Source organism: Manacus vitellinus, unplaced genomic scaffold (genome assembly GCF_001715985.3).
Source record: "Manacus vitellinus isolate BGI_N305 unplaced genomic scaffold, ASM171598v3 scaffold_109_pilon, whole genome shotgun sequence".
NCBI classification, from domain to species: Eukaryota; Metazoa; Chordata; class Aves; order Passeriformes; family Pipridae; genus Manacus; species Manacus vitellinus.
This window is the reverse complement of record NW_021938837.1, coordinates 431,932-448,253: the sequence shown is the minus strand read 5'-3', so window position 1 is coordinate 448,253 and position 16,322 is coordinate 431,932. Positions and strand designations below refer to the sequence as shown.

At 37.0% G+C, this 16,322-nt stretch overlaps 1 protein-coding gene across 1 annotated transcript in view; it reads left to right on the top strand.

The window, feature by feature from the left end:
* Positions 1 to 16,322, top strand: part of CTNNA2 (catenin alpha 2) — a 350,732-nt gene that overhangs the window by 301,434 nt on the left and 32,976 nt on the right. Inside the window, exons 7-9 of the mRNA XM_029964516.1 lie at positions 3,816 to 3,967; positions 11,300 to 11,413; positions 14,750 to 14,931. Of these exons, the coding sequence (XP_029820376.1) occupies positions 3,816 to 3,967; positions 11,300 to 11,413; positions 14,750 to 14,931 (448 nt within the window). The remainder of the gene's footprint in view (positions 1 to 3,815; positions 3,968 to 11,299; positions 11,414 to 14,749; positions 14,932 to 16,322) is intronic.

Here is a 16,322-nt window from a genome sequence, read left to right as displayed (position 1 = left end):
AGAAAACAGATAATTACTTGATAATTTTAATATGTAGGAGATATGGCTGAGTGGGAGAAAAACAAGAAGAGCTTTAGAGAAAATATTTTCTTTGTGGAACACATTGGTTCACCAAAAAATACAAGTTTTATCAAGGCATGAATTGTTGTGCTAGTTTTGTATTATGCTGATAGCAAAAATTATATAATTTAAAAGAATTAATCAACTGATAAAATGGAAGTAATTTTAACTTTGCTGATTCCCAGTTTTTCTCCAGCAACCATTCAACCTACATTTTGTTGGCAGCGATCTTACTTTCTCTGCCATCAAAAACTCATCCACAGAAAAGCTTTAAAATCTTTATTTGTTGGAATGACAAAGTCAGTAAATTAGAAGTGTTGCTATTAACTTGGGACCTGATTCTGTCAACATTTATGCAGGTGCCTAATTAATTCATGTAGTTAGGCCCAGAAGTGTTAATGGCTCACATTTTTCAGTCTAAGCATATGCATAACTGTTTTCAAGGCCACGGCTCAAACTATGAAACCAATGTTTAATTTTTCCCCAGAAGTATTGATTTGCTTCTGAATCTAAAATTCATAGCCAATGTCTCTGTGCATAATAAATGAATCATTCTCTATCTGATGCATTTGCAAGCTTTAACTCCAGATACAGGTCCGTGCCTTTGCCTGAATTTTACTTGTAATTCTTTTGCTATTGGGATAAGAATATCCTTCGTTGTACAGGAAATGATAGATAAGAAGGACTGGAGGTTGTTTGTCATGGAGCTCAATAACCTTAACTGGAGAATAATACAGTTTTCAACTCAATTTTCAAAAACTTTACTGCATTAAATGGCCACATATGCATGGAGAAGCTGTAAGTAATAGCATCTTATTAGTTTAAGATGTTTTTTCTTGCTTGTCTAATCAAAAGTGAGCACTGATGTAAAAATGCAGTCGACAAGCAAGCAATTCATAAAGTAGTTTGATAGCTATTTCCATTTTGAAAGAGCAGATAATGGTCACGTGTAGCAATGTAAATTAAGGACTAAATTATAGCCAGCTCTGCAAAGTCAGAACGGGTGGAAGAGGCTTCCACACCCAGTGGAAGTCATTGTGGTAACACGTGTGGTCAAGTTAATTCAGGAAAACTAATAAAATCTAACTTTCCACCTTACAGTGGTTTAATTTGCATTTCCCTTGTTTTGTTTCTGAGAACCCCCCAGGTGACCATTGCAAAGATTTTACCAAAGTCAAGCTGTATCATTTCTGCTTCCCCACCACCACTGATACCTGCCCTGTCAAGGAAAATATTGTAAAAGCTTGGTGGAACCTATTTTGACAAATCCATTGCCTGTCCAACATCTGCTCATTATTTACAAGACAATTAAAAATTAATTGCTCTACGTCATGTTTCATTTTCTTTCTGGGTACTAAAATTATGTTGAATATTCTATAAATCTCCCTTCCTTTTTTCTCTAGCTTTATAATAATAGGTATATGCTTCCTTTTTTCTTTTTCTAAATCCCTGGAATTTTCACTGTTATTGTTTTCCTTGAGTTCTAAAAGATGGTTCATAAATTGTTTTTATTTTTCTTAAGAACTACAGGGTAAATTTTACCATGCTCTGATAACTTGAAGGCATATGTAAAAGATAAATTTCCTTATGTTAATGTAAATGTTCTCCAAACTGCCCATTCCTAATTCAGGTCTGTAGCATCTCCTGTTAATTATATCAAATACCTGACCACCTCTGCTAGTTAGGAAATTCTAGACAGAAATTTAAGGTTAAATTTAATTTAACCCTTAATATTAAGGGGTTTACCTCCTTTTTGTTGTCATTTTTGCATCTCTAGTTTCACTTGTTTTATCCCTATGACCCTAAATAATTTCTGATTTATTCTTTAGGTTTACTTCTTTTCATTGTATTTTGAATGATTGCTTTTTGATAATCAGTCTAAAGACTTCCTTATGCACTCGTATTAGTCTCCTACTACACTTTCAAGTGTTCTATTAATTAAGATAATTTGATATATGCATTTATTAATATTCTTCCCAAAACTTCCAGCTCTCTCATGCTTCTTTTCTAATTAGAATGTTTCCCCTCTGCCTGGCAATGTTTTGTTAATGTTTACTTTTTTAAAGTCTATTGTTGCTGCCACTTTTTCCTGTTTTCTTCAATATATCCCAAGCACTTACTGAATATTATCTTCATGGAAGATACAATTTTGTTCTTTCATCTGTGTTCATGAACAAATATATATATGTGTATATATATATATGTATGTGTGTGTGTGTATATACATATAAATAAGATTTGAATCACTATATCTTGAACTTTAAAGGGTTCCCCCTTAATATCCAGTGAGTAATACTTGAGTGCCAGAAACAGCAAGTTTGAGCTCATGGTTGCTGCCACTTGTTCTTCATAATGTAAACTATTCTTGAATCATGTTTTTTTGTGATTTTACTTTAAACCAAATAGTAAGATGTATAAAATGTAGTTTTCATTATGATTAAAATAAATTTAAGGATATTCAGTCAAGAAGAAAATGTGGTTTCATGTCACAGTGAAAGTTTCCTTCCTAGGAAAGATTATCACTGCTCTGGATGAAAATAACACTGGAAATTCCTCTTTGTATTCATCAGTCGGGTTCAAGTTACCAAGAAATGCATTAAAAATAGGGTCTAGGGAAAAGATAGTCCGGAAAGGTAATATTTTAACAACAAAAAAAGGCAACTGAATGATTTAGGAATCATCTTTCCCTGTTCTTCCAATTATACTGCCAAAATAGTAAAGCCAGTGGTACATGATTTAGATACCTAAATGCTAGATTAAAAATGACATGAATATAATGTAAAGATGTCTATCTATAAATCAAGCTTGACCCAAGTTCCTTGAATTCTTTAAAATTAATCCCACTGGATTTTGTATCCAGGTTTCTAGTGAATCCAGGTTTCCTCCAATATTAAGTCTAAAGTTTTGCAGAGGAGTTAATAAGTACAGGAGCCTAGGTGCATTATCATCAGTGGGACCTGACATTCATGTTCCTGTTGTAGGATTTGGCTGTAAGTTGTTAGAGGACTGATTTGGGGAAGATTTTTGCAAACATGATGTGCAGAAAGTGATTATACCTTCAAAGGAATCCTGTACAAAATTTGGAGAAAAGCCTCTTGCTGCGTCAAGGAATGCCCTGAAACTATTTACAGAAGTAATAATTGCTTTAAGCTATGTATTAAAAAGTTCATACCACAGTTTATAATACTGTTAGCTAGTATCTATGACTTTTTTTTGTATTATATACATGATGATAGCGAAGAAACAAAAGTTTCATTTAAGTGCCTTCTCAGAAGTAATATGCTTGATTTTACATTTTGTCCTTTATATAATTATTATTATTCAGTGTGAGCTAGACTGCAGTTAGTTCTCTAAATGAATGGGCATAATGGCTACAGTTTGCTTTGATCACTTGGTATAAATATGTACTCTGTTCATTCCAAGTTGTAAAGCTTTTAAATGTAGTTAACTGGTTGCTCAGGTATCCTGCAGTCTTTTGAAAGTTAGTAAATCACACTTTTTAAAGGAAGCTTTCCATTCTTTGTTGTGCAACTGGGGGAGAGAATGCGAAGATCATTATTTTTCTGCTGCCAGAAAATGTACCAGAGCCCTGCATGTGCAGCATCGGTGCAAACCCATGCCACGAGCCTTCCTGTGTCTTGGAATTGTAAGAACAGCGTGTCCCACATCTGTTGGAAAGAGTCTCTGCCCGAGAGCGGGGGGAGAACGGTCGTGAAAGAAGGTGTCTAATCTTCCTTTTGTTGTGTTTGACCCAGTTATGCCACGTTTTGCTGAGCAAGTGGAGGTTGCCATTGAAGCTCTGAGCGCCAACGTCCCCCAGCCCTTTGAGGAGAATGAGTTCATCGACGCCTCCCGCCTGGTTTACGACGGAGTTCGTGACATCAGGAAAGCTGTTCTGATGATAAGGGTATGTGAAGCACCCGGGGAGTAAAATTGGGACTGGCAGGGAAGTATCACGTTGGATGAGAGAAACACAAAAGCTTCTTGGAATCGACCTTGTGTTGTAATAAGCCAGAAAAGGTTGATATTGAAACAAGCGCGAAACAAAAGTATATACAACAAAAAAGAATTAGTAGATAAAGAGATGAGGTTGTTTTCGTAGATGAACCACAATTAATATGTTAATCACCTCGGAGAAGATTTGATTGCAACTGCCAATAGATGCAAACTTCATTACTGTTTCCATAGTAATAGAATTAATTTCCCAAGGTCTTCAAAGTTTGTGTAGATTTTTGTTGTTTTGTTTATTTGGGTTCTTTTCCTAATATATGTGTGCTGCCTAGGATGTGAGGTAGGTCTGGTTAAAATCTAAATGAATAAATAAATTATCTTGCTGCTCCAGTGAGCCTCTGCAGGGATGGTTTTGAATGTTTATTGAGGTATAAATGTGTCATTTCAGTGTTGACTAACCAGTTGATTCAATTTGCTTAGACATCTTTTAATAAAACAAACAAATAAATAAAAGAAACCACAGAACAACATCATTATTATGAGAGTAGGTGTGTGTTGCTTTTCACTGTAGTCTGCAGTCAAAGATTTAAAACATAAAAACAGCAAACCAAACCTAGTTTGGACATCTCTTCAGCAACTGAAACTGTTATTTGAAACCCAAATTACCTTGAATCTGCTCTAATGAGAGCCACATACACATAAAGCTGGGGAGAAAATCATAGAGGATTTTTATTTCTTATGAAGCAAATAACAGGGCTAAAACACCAACTCATCCCTTTGAGCAAACAGGTAACATACACTTGTGGTTGGGAGTGTATTATGGCTCTAATGTAAGACTTCAGGCAGTTGGAGCACTCCAAAATAGCTCCATTTTATTCATCTCTCACTATGTATTAACATTTACAGAAAAAGCTTTTGGCAGGCTTAATTTTATAACTGTGAAACATAAATTCCATTCTCATTCCCAGTGCTCATCTCAGGTAGCCTAAATTATAGTCATGACTGATGACAGGGGCAAACCCATCCTGTTTCTGGGTCTGCAGCATCATAGTATTGGCAACTCTTCTGGACTAGGATGGAAATCTTTACTTAAATTACTTCCCTGTGAGGGTGGTGAGGCCCTGTCCCAGGTTGGGCAGAGAAGCTGTGGCTGCCCCTGGATCCCTGGAAGTGTCCAAGGCCAGGTTGGACAGGGCTTGGAGCAACCTGAACTAGTGGAAGGTGTCCCTGCCCATGCCAGGGGGTGGGACTGGATGGCTTTTAAGGTCCCTTCCAACCCAAACCATTCTATGATTCTGTGGTTCTATGAAATGAAAGATCTGCATAGCAAAGAATCTCCTTTTTCCCTCCCTGATTATCCAGTTCCTTAGTCTGTAGAAGCAGTTTCCAAACTTCTCTTAGGACAAGAAGCACTTCTTAGCACATTTTAGTCTTCTCTAGTCATTTGAAATCGCTTCATGAGGCACAACCATCAGGTGGGATCTCCTATAGAAACACACTTTCCCATCCCCTACACAGAGTTCTGTCTTCCAGCACCCTCCTGTACATCAGAGTTGTCCCTGAGAGGCTGCCATGAGACTGTCCTGGTGAGATGTTTCTGCTAAGCACAAAGCACCATTTTATATTCTGGAGGCACATTCACTTATTTCATTTCTGCCTCACTGTCCTGTTTACTTGGAAAGCTGATCAGCATGCAGGCTCTGCAGTCCTCCCAAGTTACTTTTGCAATTGTATCACTACTACTTTCCACTCGTTGTATGATATGAGTTAATGAATTCTGCTTACCCAGATTAGGAAGATTTATTTTTGCATTCAGACAATTAATGTATTTATGGAGCTAAATGTAGTACTCCTTACCCAGGCAGAGAACTAAAGCACATAAATGGACTCATTATCCTTGTGAGTTAACTGGAAAAATCCACATATATAAGCTTACACAGACCAGAGTTTGCTGAATCAGAACCTTATTCTCTGTAGAAAACAAAATTAGTTTCACTTTGAGATACTCATTCCCATCTGAACATGTCACCCTGAAATGGAATGTATAATTAAAGGGTGAGGCATTAAGCTATAGAAGAAAGTTTTTAGAATATTTTTATCTAATAATTTATCAAATCTCATGCACCCCTTTAATTCAGGCTATAAAACTTCTCAAAGAATTATTAAAAAAAAAAAACAAAAACCCGACCTTGCAAACTTTTTAGAGCATCTGACACAATTATTTTCAGGCAGTGATTGTTTGTGTGCAAGCCGTGAAAGATTGAATTTATCTGAGATGATTCTCTCATTTCATAGAGTAAATAAAGCCACTTTTAAAATTAATTTTGGTTGGTATTATTACTTTTGGTAAGCTGAAGGAAAGGGAGATAATCTCTGTTCTTCTCTTTTTCTTTCACAAGGGGAGAATTTATTTTCCCTCTGGAGGAGAAAGGAGACTCATTTTTTCATTGAGGACTATTATTATGAACTACACAGAGGAAAAAATCCCTTCCACAACTTAAGAAGTAGTATAAATGAATTTAAGAGTATAATTATAGAACCGAAAAATAAAATAGAAAATAATAATTTCATTCCGACATCTTTCCTATTACTGTGCAGGGATTAAACTACACTTTGTTTTTTCACAGCTGTTTATGAAATTCCCTCAGTTATTAGCTAGAAACCCTCTCTGCACTTAGGAGGAATCACAATGGCACCTTTTCTCATTCTTATGTCTCTCTGAGGCCAGTTTGCTCTTTTCACACATGGCCTTTGCTATTAGAAACCTTGCCTTTAGTGGCATCTGCATTAACCTCAGTGTTACATCTGTTTGGGTCAGGAGTGCATTTTTGGAGCCAATCTCCAGGTGCTCCTTCTTGCTGTGTTTTTGTTCATTTTACAGAGTAATCTTAGAGCACAGAAACTTGATTCTTTGGGAGGATGTGCTCTGTGAGCCCCCTAGGACCCAAGGGAATGGCCTGAAGTTGTGTCAGGAGAGGTTTAGGTTGGATATCAGGAAAAGGTTCTTCACCCAGAGGGTGGTCAGGCACTGGAACAGGCTCCCCAGGGAAGTGACCATGGCCCCAAGGCTGACAGAGTTCAGGAAGCTTTTGGAAAATGCTCTCAGGCACATGGTGGGATTTTTTTGGGGCCTGTCTTGTGCAGAGCCAGGAGTTGAACTCGATGATCCTTGTGGATCCAACTCAGGATGTTCTATTTTACAATGCTATGATTAACAGCATTTCTGTTCTATCTTTAAGGGACTTTCAGTCCATGAGAGAAGACTACAATGAGTCTGAATAAAAATGGAATGAGGGCAGTGTGGGGTCCTTATCCCCAGACTGTTTGGGTGTGTTAATGCCCTTCCACTCTTCCACACTTGTCAGTACAGGTTTAGCCATCATCACCTGTGGGGCAGCCACTGTGGAGAAAACCAAAGTGCTGCAACTTTTCAGGTCCTCTGGAAAACTAGATCTGATGCAGAATCCCATCATCTTTTGAAACAGCCTATCTCCAAAGGGTGTTATGGGTTCCACTGTCTGCATTGACTGCCTGCTACTTCTCAGACTGAATTTGAAGTGTTAGGTTTTACTGTAAATCATTAAACAACCAAAGACCTGCAGTGAGAGAGGTTCTCTGACTTAGGCACTCAGGTACTGCTTGCACCTGAATCACTCAGGGTTCAATTGTACCAAAACAAATGTACAGAAGAGTGTGGAGTTGGATATAAAAGCATATTATAAGGTCTACTTTTTTTTTTTTCTCCTTATCTTTTAGAATTAAAGGGCATTTTTGTGGTAAAAAATAGGGGAGTATCTTTTCATCTTTTCAGTCTTTCCTCTCATTACAAGGTTAGCTTGACTTGGTGTTCACAGTGTTGAAATTCTTATAATTGCATCTTACAATTTCTAAGTGCATACAGCAGTGTAGCATAGTGGGGTTTCTATCTTCATCAAGTATATTTGCGATGGTGAAATATGAAACAAATAGCACTTATCTGCATATATATGCCATTTTATGACTTATACTTGTATAATTCACATTTTTATACAGCAGTCACAAAAGATAAAAAAAAAAAATAGTGATGGAAGGTATTTTGTTTACAGCAAGCTCTTTACTCTCACAGTCAGAGAGATATTTAAACAAAATATTCCAGTGCCTGGAAGTTGAAAGTCACCATATTCATATTAGAAATAAAACATGCATCTTAAAAGAGAAAGTATGTATTTACTGGGTGATTTATCTGGGATTGTGAAAGAATATTCTTCACTGGAAGAATTCATCTGAGTTAGATGAATGAAGAATATACTCTTTGTGTAGTAGAGATACTCTATTTGAAAAAGAAGTTGTCCTGGGAAGTCTTATGGCCTGTGCTACAAACCAGACAGACTAAAAATGATGAAAATGGCCCAGTTTTCTGCTGAAATCAGTCAGTTCATAAAATCTATTAGTTTTGAAAATTACTGTAGCTTCTCCTGCCACTGGCAGTTGTCAGTTTTGTTTGGAAACAAGTCTCAAATCCATATTTATGTGACCATAAGTCCATGTGTCTGCAAGATGGATCCAGTCCTTCCATCCTCCAAGTCAGATAAATTGAGTTTCAGACTCTGCTGTCACGGAAACTAGGTTTTAAATACCAAGGTCCTGTTAGTTGTACACAAAAATTAGAGTTGTTATGGTATTTTTAGAAGGCCCTGCTAAGAGCAGAAGTCTTTAAGTCAAGGAACTTCAATATTTCTTTTTATACCTTTGTGTCTAAACAAAAGGGAGATTCTATTCTATGTGGGCTGCATGTCCAAGAGATCAGCTAAAACAAAGGAATGGTGCAAGGCTGAAAAGCATGAAGATGTTTGAAATGGCATCAGACAGACTCCAGTCCTTCCCCTCAATGAAAAATGTAGCTATCTGGGGAAGAAAACAAGGATGTTAAATTCACCACACTTAAAAACCTAAAGAGAATGAAATGAATCTGAAAGATCATTTTGAATTAGATCTCACATGTACAGAGGAGAAATATGGAGATGTAATGTGCTTGGAGTGTATTAGTTGCATTACTGGTCCTTTTGCTTTGTACTACATTTTCTCCAAGTTCAACACCTATACCCATTAAATTTCAGTCTTTGAAAGACCACAAATGTTAATGTTAGGAGTGTCAAACAACAACAGCAATACGTTTTTTTCTGAATCTTACTTTAAGAGTAAATCCTTGAATAGAATTTTCAGAATATTTTTGCTTTTTAAGGGACATCTTCATGGATGTTCTTACTGGTTACAGTGTTGAGATGTGTATTTTTAATGTTACACCCTTACTTTACTGATGTCTGACTGTGAAAGGCTGGGGGAGGACTGCACTTTATTTTTTATATTCTTATCTATAAAAGTGGAGATAGAAGAAACTAAGAGGAGGATATTTGGGGGTGAAAGGATACAGGTGTTACAATAGCCAGTGAAACTGGGTAATTAAATGGACTTGGAGGATGGGTCAGAGACAACTGATTTATGAAGAAAGGGTTGAAGCTCTCCATCCTATTCCTTTTCTTCCCAGGAAAGTGCAGGCAGAGCCCTATGACAGAAAATACTCTCTCTGCTCAGGGAGTTGTATGATTCTCTTTGTAGCTTGTTTGTTTGTGACAGATTTTAAGGTCACACCCTGCCCTCAGGCAGCTGAGCAGAGAAAATAAAGTGATTAAAGGTGATTGGAAAACAAGACCATTGGTCATTTTAATGATGGGTACCAATCTTTCTGTTTTTCCTGTGACAGTAGAGAAAAGGTAAATTCATTTCTCATCTAAACTTCTCGTGCTGTCTGTCCTGTTACACACACTGTTTGTACATGTCTCTCTTCAGAGATGCAGCCTGAGTTCCATTACCACACTGTCACACTTGGTTACTTCTTCCTCCAGCACTCGGCATCGAAACACATATTTAATTCATACTCTTCAAGCCAAATGATGATGGCTGTGTTTTACTCTCCCCATCCTGTGCACTTCGCCATGCAGCTCCAAACAGTGATGTGCACTTCACGTTGGAAGCCAGGCTGGAATATAAACACCGCCAAAAGACTTCTCCACGTTATGTTAGAGGGTTTGGAGCAGTTCCTAGTGACTGAGCATCTTCAAGGCAGAGCTGTAATGACAACTGGCAATGATTAGCACCTCTGCTAAAAAGCTTGACGTTGCCTCCAAGCATGGAATGCCAGCATGGATGATTTCTTCTGTAATGGCCTCCGAGATTGACACTGGGGGCACACGGGGGTATCCAGTAAGGTGATACAGTTACTGTGATCTTATTCTTCTTCTTCTGTCACCATCATCATGTATTGTACCTACAGAAGTTACTCATGGCCAGACTGTTGTCCTAGAGGCTATTCAGTCACAAAATGGAATATAATCTTCTTTCTAAAGACTCTTTTTTTGCATCGTCTATAATAAATATAGTACTAAATAGTGATTTTATTTATACTGTCTCTCTGTATATACATAAGGAAATTCTTTTCTCCTGATTTTTTGCTAGAAGATGAAAAAGCCCAAATAAACATATCCATCAGTTATTTTTTTTCCTCCCTCCCTCTGAAATTTTAAAAAAGCTGAAGCCTGCATATATGTAACTAGATTTAACCAATCTGCTTAGAGACCCTCACACCATTTGTAGCACCAGCAATGGAGATAACATGATTTCAGTCAGGGGATGAGTCAAATTCCAAAGCCCTGTATCTGAAAAGAACCATGTGAATTAACAAGATAACACAGGTTATAAACTTTATATTTATTTGAAAACCAGTTGACATCATTTACAATTTCTTTTAATGGGAAATCTCTTATTTGTTTTGATAAATTTTTCTTCCAGGATGTCAGTTGCTTTTTCCCAGATATTTACTTTCTCTTTTGAAGATTACATGTAGCTTCCAGTAATATAATAGTATTAGTGTCCATTTATATAAGAAATAACATTATTTTGAAATACAGCATTCTAGTTGTTAGTGTTTCCAAAGAATATTTGTTCCTGGAACTGCATTCATCATGTTAACAGAGTTAAGAGAAATTGCAGTAAGAAAAGTTGTGGCAAGGTAATGACAAATGTTATTTGTAAAGAAAACTAGAGGTGAAACAACTTAATTTTTAAGACAATTCAATTTCAGTTCCTGACTGCTTGGGCAGACAAGTTCATTTAAAAGGGAAACAGAACAGCATTTCCTGGGCAAGGGATCTATGAAATAAGATCTTACTGTGCATAGGACTTTGTCTGTATTCTTTCTAAGCTTGTCATCTCCTCTCTTTGGCCTTCTCTCCCTGTCTCTCTCTCTCTCTAGACCCCTGAAGAGCTGGAGGATGATTCAGACTTCGAGCAGGAAGATTATGACGTTCGCAGCCGAACAAGTGTACAGACTGAGGATGACCAGCTTATTGCTGGCCAGAGTGCCAGGGTGAGTATAAACCCCACATAAAACATTAATGTCTGTATAGCCACCAATAAAAAGCTGTGCCTCAGAAAGCAAAGGCAGTGATTTCCAATCTTCAGGGTCGTTTAAGAAAGGACAGAACCAACCTGAACTAAGTGTTGAAAGTTCGTGTCGCACCTATTGGAGTAGCACTGACTTCATTGAATGATCTTCCTGAGGCTTTCATGGTGCCTTGTATCAGCTGTTTGCTCCAGCTACTGCTGTAAGAGGAGGCTTTGCAGGTTTGGAATGTGCTGAAGGCTGTGGGAGTAGTCAGCAAATTAAAAAAAAAAATAAAAAAAATCCCATCAGGGCACCATGTGCTGTATCCAGAGAAATCTTACATTAGTCATGTTTCCCAGTGTGCAAACCTGTCAAGAAGATCTGTTTAAGCTACCGAGTAGTCCCTGTAATTTAATTGTAATTGAAGACATTTGCTACTGAGTCAATGTAATTTTGCCAGGGTAATTACATCATGATAAACTCCAGTCATTGTGATTTGCGACCTCAGCTTGTGCACGGGGATTGCAAATGAAGCTGATGAGTGCTTCAGGGGTCACAGGTGCTGGGGAAGTGAAGTTTGTTAACACTCAGGAATATTCCTGTTAACACTCGGGATTATGCCACCCTCTGATGAATGTTTACTTCATACTGAATAGGCTGCTCATATCACATTATTAAAAAACCCATCAGAATATAATTGGAGGGGAAAATGACATAGTGAAAATATACTTGACTGGAAAGAGAGTTTAAAAAATAAGCCTTAAACATTTTCCAGCAGAGGACCAGTGGGGAACTGGGAGTTACCTGAATGATTTTTATGGTTGTTTCACACAAGTCTGTGGTTTCTTCTGATGTGTCCTCACACACTTAAACAAACAGTAGCAAAAGCTCGTAGCTGGAATGGGGATTTCTTACCTTGGATTCTGCAAGAGGATTTATAGGGCTGAGAACCTAAAGATCAAAAGGCAATGATGCTTTGAAAAATCAATTCAGAGCAGCAGGACAGTGGAGTTTTTAGCTGCTCTAGGACTCAGAGTATGTTGGAACTTAGCATAAAGATTTTACACCCTGAAAAGAAACAGAAGAGTTACACAAATCTAAAAGAAGCTTACTTAAAAGTATGGGAGAAATGTGAGACATGGAGCCAGTGTAATGGGCAGATATTTCTTTTTGTCTTAAATTAATTTCCATGAATATTGAACACAGATGGTAAATAAATCATACCATGTATCAGAAAAGCTGGATTTCTATCACTAAATCACAAGGACATAATACATATATTCATTTTTATCTACAAGAAGAGAGATGGATTGTAGATCCTATCCCAGAGAGCTGGGTGACCAGGAAATGACAGTGAAAACCATGCAGTACCAAGAATTTCAAAATGATAGCTGGATGCCTCACTGTGAGAAGGATGACAGAACTGTGTTCTGGAGGGAGATGACTATCTTTTGTGATTTTTATATTTTAAAGAGCATAAAGTGCTTTCTGTTATATTCAAAGACTTGACTACTAAAGTAAGTTTCAGGTACAGCAGAATTGAGGTACAGTACAGAGTATTCTATCAAATTTCATAGTCTTTTCCATTTTTTGGTTACATTTAGGACTAGTAGCATATCATCCTTTCTTGATCTGAAAACCAAGTAAAGACTGCAGTAATTTTTTTACTAAGAATTGAGTTCACCTAGGGACTTAGGAGTCTTAAATTCTACTACATTTATTACAGTTATTATTATTGCTACACTTAAAACCTTCTGCTTTGATCAGCTGCAAACACTGTATAAACATAATACATTATAAGGACAGTTCCTGAATAACATAGATTGCAATATGTCAGAGGAAACAACAAATGACAAAAACCTAAAAGGAAAACATGCTAAGCAGAAGCCCATTCCACACTCTGCAGTGACTCTTTGAAATGATTCTGCTAAGTGGAATAGTATCTTATCTGAACCGTTTCTGCAGAAAATATTCAAAACATTTTTATTTGTGGAATGTAATGGATTTGTTTAATATGCTTACTCCATAAAGCTGTTAGTATTTCAGTAGAAAGGCTTGTGTTGGCCTTCAGTGGAAATAAAACTGGAATGAATGAGTTGCATTTGCTGTAGGATATGGCTGCTTTGAAAGCACCTCACCAGCTGGAACAGAAATATTAAAACACTGGATACCAGTTTAAAGCGTGTGCAGGTGAAGCTGCCACCAAAAGAAACTGCAGGCAAGACATTCAGATCCACTTCCCAAATTTTACCACTCCTATCATGTTCTCTTCAGTTAATTCATCAGTTCTAGGGTTTTATGTGTATTTTATCTATTTATTTATTGGCTTGACTTACACAGCATTTTTCTGTGGAAGGACTTTTATTCTAACATTTGAAACTGCTGAGTTACATTGATAAGACCTAATTAAAACTCGTGTTGAATTTTAATTTGATTAACTTGCAAATTTCTCATTTTCTGATCTACTGTTTATAACCCTTTTTCATTTCAGTTTTGGAAAAGGTCAATTATGAACTTTTAAAAGCCAAGAGCATTTTAAGAATATGTAGAAAAAAGACTTCAGCTGATTGAAAGTGACATAAACAAGAAAAAAAATGTAATGACACTTAAATATGTGTCATACCCCATTAAATGCATAATGTGGTCTTCAGAACCCCTAAAGCCAAATAGTGAGTTAACTTGGAAATCATTATTGGAAGTGTCCATTTGATCTTCAAAAGTAATTATTATAGTTTTTTAGGGTTGGTTTTTTTGGGGTTTTTTTTAGAGGGCAGGGAACTTTCTGCTTTCTTGATGTTGAGGCAGATTAGTACCAACCTGTGTAGTGCCTTTTTGCATATCGTCCAAGAGACAGAACACTAAATATCATTAAAAGACATGTTTGTTACAATTCACTGTAAATGTATTATCTTGCATGTCATAGCTTATTTTAGTATTGGGTTAATCAGAAACTTGGATTTCTGACAGAGAATGAGACTAGGGGAGACACTGGCAATTCAGCCTGCCTTTTCCCATAAATGTCCTTCATTTTGTTCTTCCTGGAAGTTAAGATTTAATAGGAATTTAATCCTCCTGTATCAACTGGTGAATAATCTGTATGTCATATAATTTTTATCATCTTGAAGGTACAAGGAGAGCTATAAACATGCTGTGGATTTGGGTTTGCCTGTCCTAACAGAAATCAAATGCTTGCTGGATTTTGCTTGGCATCTTCAACTCCCATGAAAATCAACTGAAGCTGTGCTTGCCATTTGGACCACTGGAAATGTCAAGTTTCTGGCTTCCTTTTTTCATGCCCACCTTGTCTTTTTTCTCCAGGCTATCATGGCTCAGCTTCCCCAGGAGGAGAAGGCTAAGATTGCTGAGCAGGTAGAGATATTCCACCAAGAGAAGAGCAAACTGGATGCAGAGGTGGCAAAGTGGGATGACAGTGGTAATGACATCATTGTGCTGGCAAAGCAGATGTGCATGATCATGATGGAAATGACAGACTTCACTAGGTAAGGACAAAATAACCTGCACTGAAGAGTCCAGATATGCCACATCTTTCTTTTTTTGTTCAGTTTGTAGCCTGTTGAGATGATTTGATGCGTTTTTGGAGATGCAAAGCCAAGTAACACACATCATATACAGTGGGATGTGTTGTTTAGTTCTCTACGCACAACAGCTCTGGATATTTCTCCAAACAGGATTAATCACATGAAGTTTTTTGTCCTGTTTGTGAATCTCTTTTATTTGCAGATCATCTTGAATCTCAGCAGCAAAGTTAGTCTGTGACCTTACAGACACTCCACTGACATTTCCTTTAGTACCCATCTAAATGCATGCGCCCCTCTGAACTTTCAACATTTCACTGCAATTTGTGTCAATCAAAAATAATGGCAAAACTATTTATATAATTTTGATCACTGAACTTCTTTCAAAAAAAAAAAATTCCAAATGAAATGAAACTGTTTTGATCTAATATGTCGTGGAAGTTTGTCAGTAATGATTTTTTCTTTTTTTGCTTTCATTTTATTTCTCTATTGATATCTTGTTCTTCTCTAATTGGAAAGCATCAAAAGGCCATTCATTAATGGCATAATGTAAACAGAATTATTTTGTTAAACTGTAGTCATAGTGTTAAACACACCAGGGACAACATTTTACAAGATTCTTTGAATTACAAATCATCATAATAAATTAAATTTTGTTTGGTGTTTATTTTTAGTGGGAGTTCAGACGTTTCAATGGTATCTGCCAAAATGTGGTTGCCCAAAACTGGACAAAAATCTTCATGTTTTCCTTTAGAATTAAAATAAAACATCCATTTATTCATCTCACTGTGTTCCACAGAGAAGCTGGAAGTGTTCCAGACCAAGTTGGATGGGTCTTGGAGCAACCTGGGCTATTGGAAGATGTCCCTGCCCATGGCAGGGGGTTGGAACAGGATGATCTTTAAGATCTCTTCCAACCCAAACCTTTCTGTGATTCTATGATTTCTTAATCTCCAGCTGATCACATGCCTTGTGTCTGGAACCTTCAAACCACGTCAGAGGAGCCAGTCTCTGCATTTACAACCTGGAGTTCACACATACCTGATAGATAGATAGAGAGAGAGAGAGAGAGAGGGCAGGAGTGTGCATAAATAACATTAATTTTCAAATAACTTGACTATTTGCATAGGTAGTTAATTGATAATAGGCAACAGCAAACATTTTTATCCATTTTAAATTTAATTATGCCTATAGAAAGTTTGCTTGCTTTAATAGATTACTACTATACTTGCTCCAAGCGGTCATTCCCTCAACTTACTTGTTTTCCTCTCAGTCTCTGCTTTTACAACTGTTCTTTTTGCAGTAGATTCACCACCCCTGGCTACCAAATGTCAGGGTAGAACCTCCTGTGAAGA